This window comes from Dipodomys ordii, unplaced genomic scaffold (assembly GCF_000151885.1).
Source record: "Dipodomys ordii isolate 6190 unplaced genomic scaffold, Dord_2.0 Scaffold46, whole genome shotgun sequence".
Lineage (NCBI taxonomy): Eukaryota > Metazoa > Chordata > Mammalia > Rodentia > Heteromyidae > Dipodomys > Dipodomys ordii.
Window position 1 is genome coordinate 10,370,665 of NW_012267262.1, and position 3,837 is coordinate 10,374,501.

At 41.3% G+C, this 3,837-nt stretch overlaps 1 protein-coding gene across 1 annotated transcript in view; it reads left to right on the forward strand.

Annotated features, from left to right (window-relative positions):
- The window catches only part of Rcn1 (reticulocalbin 1, EF-hand calcium binding domain), a 13,723-nt gene extending 10,349 nt beyond the window's left edge, over positions 1–3,374 (forward strand). Inside the window, exons 5-6 of the mRNA XM_013019676.1 lie at positions 1,192–1,391; positions 2,303–3,374. Of these exons, the coding sequence (XP_012875130.1) occupies positions 1,192–1,391; positions 2,303–2,410 (308 nt within the window). The 3' untranslated portion in view covers positions 2,411–3,374. The remainder of the gene's footprint in view (positions 1–1,191; positions 1,392–2,302) is intronic.
- Positions 3,375–3,837: the final 463 nt, after the last annotated feature.

A 3,837-nucleotide genomic window follows, 5' to 3' on the forward strand; every position in this document is an offset into this window, starting at 1 on the left:
GTTCTTTTACATCTTTGGTTAGGTTAATTCCTAAATATTTTATTTTTTGGGAGGTTATTGTGAATGGGGTTGCTCCCTTTATTTCCCTCTCTTCCTGTACATTATCAGTGCACAGGAAGGCAACTGATTTTTGTGGGTTTATTTTGTATCCTGCTATTTTGCCCAAGTGATTTATGATTTCTAAGAGTTACAATAACAATTTTTTTAAAAACCCTTTTGTCATAAGCAGTGTGACAGTATGTAAATATCAGGTGTCCATCTCCTTGGCTAGCTCCTCTTAAATACCTAAGAGCCATGATTCTTCTCGCTTTCTTTTGTCAGTCATGGGGCTTGAACTCAGGGCCTGGGCCATACTTTTTTCCTCTGCTCCTGCTTTTACCTGCTCCTTCTATCACATGACATTCCCCTTTCTCTTTCTTTTTCTCTGGATCTGTCTGACTGCCTGTCTTCTCTCCCATTCTTTCTAAATTTCTCCATCATAGAGAAATAGGGCTTCTGTTTGCTAAGAAGACTCAGTGGTAGTCATTTCCTTTCCTTGCTGCTCTGCCTATGGAGAGGAAGGATCTGTCCCAGAAAACTGCTAGAAGGATGAAATGAGATGTTCCGTGAAAGCCCTTGGAATGATAGAAAATGATGATGTCAGTGAGCCCAGAGCCTAGGGAAGTACCCATGTTCCCAGGGCCCTCCCACTCAGACTGGCGGTGCGCTGCCGGCTGGGGCTGAGCCTCAGGTTCACCTGTAAGGTATGAATAACAGTAGCACCTATTTTACAAAACTTGCAAAGGAAATCAAATGAAAAAGAGTATGTAAAATACCGGACATGTGACCTGGACTATAGAAAGTGCTCCATATTGGTCATTGCTAGTTTTCATCTTTTAGTGCCATTTGATCATTGTGGTTTATCAATTATTATTTCCATTGTACAGACACACTGAGAGCTTAGTCACTGAGTTCAGTAACATAATCTCAATCCCTGAACTAAGTCAAGAGCTAAGATTCATCTTCTGGCTCCTAAAGTCAGGTCTTGTCTTCGTGGCTTTCATGATGGGTCAGTCTAAAGTACCTAATGCATGGCCTCTAGCTGTGACCTAGGTCTCATAATGGGTTAGTACCTCAAGGGTAGTATTTTTTGGGGGGGGGCTTTTACCTTCCTACGTGTGCTTTGTAACTAAGAACAACCTTCCTTTCTAGCTGACATGTTTTCCCATGAGGAGAGTGGCCCTGAGCCAGACTGGGTTTTGTCAGAACGGGAGCAGTTCAATGACTTCCGGGATCAGAACAAGGATGGGAAACTGGACAAGGATGAGATCCGACACTGGATCCTCCCCCAAGATTATGACCATGCGCAGGCAGAAGCCAGGCACCTGGTGTATGAGTCAGACAAAAACAAGGTATTCTGCTTTTTGCTATCACATTGACCGAAAGGAGACAGTTTACGTAAGATTGGTGTTACTTGCTTCTTTGGCGACAGCAATGGCCAGTGTGGCTGTATCCCTGTTGATGTTTCTTGCCCTACAGTAGAGACCTGGAAACAATAGCTAATACCATGAAGGCCCACAGTGAACTCTAGGCTTTCCTAAATAGAGCTAGCCATGGGCTATAAATGTAAATGAAGTTACCCAGTTAAGACTAAAGAACCACTCACTTGGTCTGATGTGGGCGGGACACGGATTGAAGAAGTAAGCCTCGCCTGTCCTAAGTATACTCATCCATTTACACACCGGAAACTTTTCAAACTTTGCAAGGAAGCCCATCCCACTTGAGAAAGGAGAGCTCCTTGGAGCCAGACAGGCTCAGGCAAGCTTCCTTCTCTAGAGCCAAGGCCAGCACTTCCCAATTATCAAATAAGCAGGAATGTGGGTGCAGCCCAGTCATAGAGCATTTGCCTAGTATGTGGAGGGTCCTCAGCTAAATCCTAAAACACTGAAATAGATGATGGATAGATGGATGGAGCAGCTAAAATCTATAAGTAAGATTAAGACAAAATTCTTCTACCTCATCCCACTTTGCAGTTGCCACAAGGTCCCCAGAGTACAGACAAGTTTGGCCCTCAAGGCAGTGGGGTTCCTCAGGGTTGCTTTGGGAACACCTGCACTGCTTGTAGATATTAATGGATTCCAGCTTCTGAGTCACCCAGGTACTGAGCCAGGACCTTTTACAGCATGAAGTTATGCCATTTTGGAGGTGTGCAGCACGTAACTGTAGAGGAAACATTTTAAATCAAAGATATAACAAATGTCTCACCAAACAACAGGTTCATGCTTACCTGGCCTCCCGTGATGGCTCTTCCCTCTTTTCACAGGATGAGAAGCTAACTAAAGAGGAGATCTTAGACAACTGGAACATGTTTGTTGGAAGTCAAGCTACAAATTACGGGGAGGATCTCACAAAAAATCACGATGAACTTTGATGGACATTCATTATAATGAGGCAGACTGTCTAAGGTCTCTTACTGTCTTGGGTGGTTGCTATTTTCATCTGATTTACAGCAATTGTATCCCTAAAAAAGCATTATACCTCAGATTGGGGTAAAAAAATTATTTTTCACTCCATATTTACTGGAAAGTGATCCTCACTTTTTTTTTCAGTAAGATTTCTAAAAACACATTAGAATCATAGCAAATTACAGTTCTCCATGGGGATACATTGCTACAGTATGACTTCCAAAGAGTTATTGTTTTTTTTCCCACTAAATGTAAGTAAAAGGGTAATGAAACTCAATAAAGTTCTGCTACTCAGAACTTTGGGGGGGGGCGGTAGCATATAGGGTGACTGCTGTGTATGTGAACTATCATATTTAAAAAAATATTTACCACTGTTAAACAGTCAGTGGTATTTCCTTAGACTTATTTCAGAGCAAGTCTAAGATTTTTGATTCTTTCTTGACCTATTTTGAACTGTTACTATAAGTGGTATACAAGTCTCTGTGCATTTTTCTGTAGGTGCATAATTAATCCACATTTTTGTTTGCTGTTTTTATAAAAAGCAATCAAAAAAGATAATGTGAACAAGGAAGGAATTTTAGAGGTAGGGAAATGATGGAGGTCGGGCATTTGAAGAATTATACCAATATGGAGAGACCTTTAAGTATTTTTGAGAAGATTTTCTTTACATGGAAATGAGGTAGACCTGATCTTTGAAGTAGTGGCTAGAAATATAATCCATTTCCTCAGTGATTCTGAATTGAAATGAAGGTGTGAGATTCTAAGCTATTCATCCAGTGAACTCACATCCTCAGCTCCACCTCAGGACGGCTTACACTATAGAAGTGGGACAAAGTGATGTTCTGAGCCTTTGAGTGAATGATAAGAAATGATCTATTGGAAACAATAAAGGATCATCTTGAGGATTTTCTACTGTGTCCTGTTGTGTTTGACCTCACTGATACTATTCGTGACAGCATTTTTCATAAAGAAATGGAGAGGTAAGTTGTGATGAACATGATTGTAAAGGATCTGGGGCCCTTAATGCATTTACTAGCATGTTTGGAATATAATCTGTATTTACTCCTTACTAAAGGCATACCATTTTTCCCTTTCTATGTATCTACAGGTTGTGTTTTGGTTGTTTCGGTGGTCCTGGGGTTAGAACTTGTTGCCATGTGATTGCTAGGCAAGTGCTCAACTACTTGGTCCACACCTCCAGCCTTTTCTGCATTTAGGTTTTGATTGTGCCCAGGGCCATCCCTAAGTCTTAGTTCTCATCTATACTTTCCACGTAGCTGGTATTATATGTATGAACCACCAGGCCAGGTTTGTTAAGAAGGGGGTCTTGTTAACTTTCTTATTTTTTCCTGGGCTGGATTCATGGGTATATCTTTGGGGGACACCATTCCAT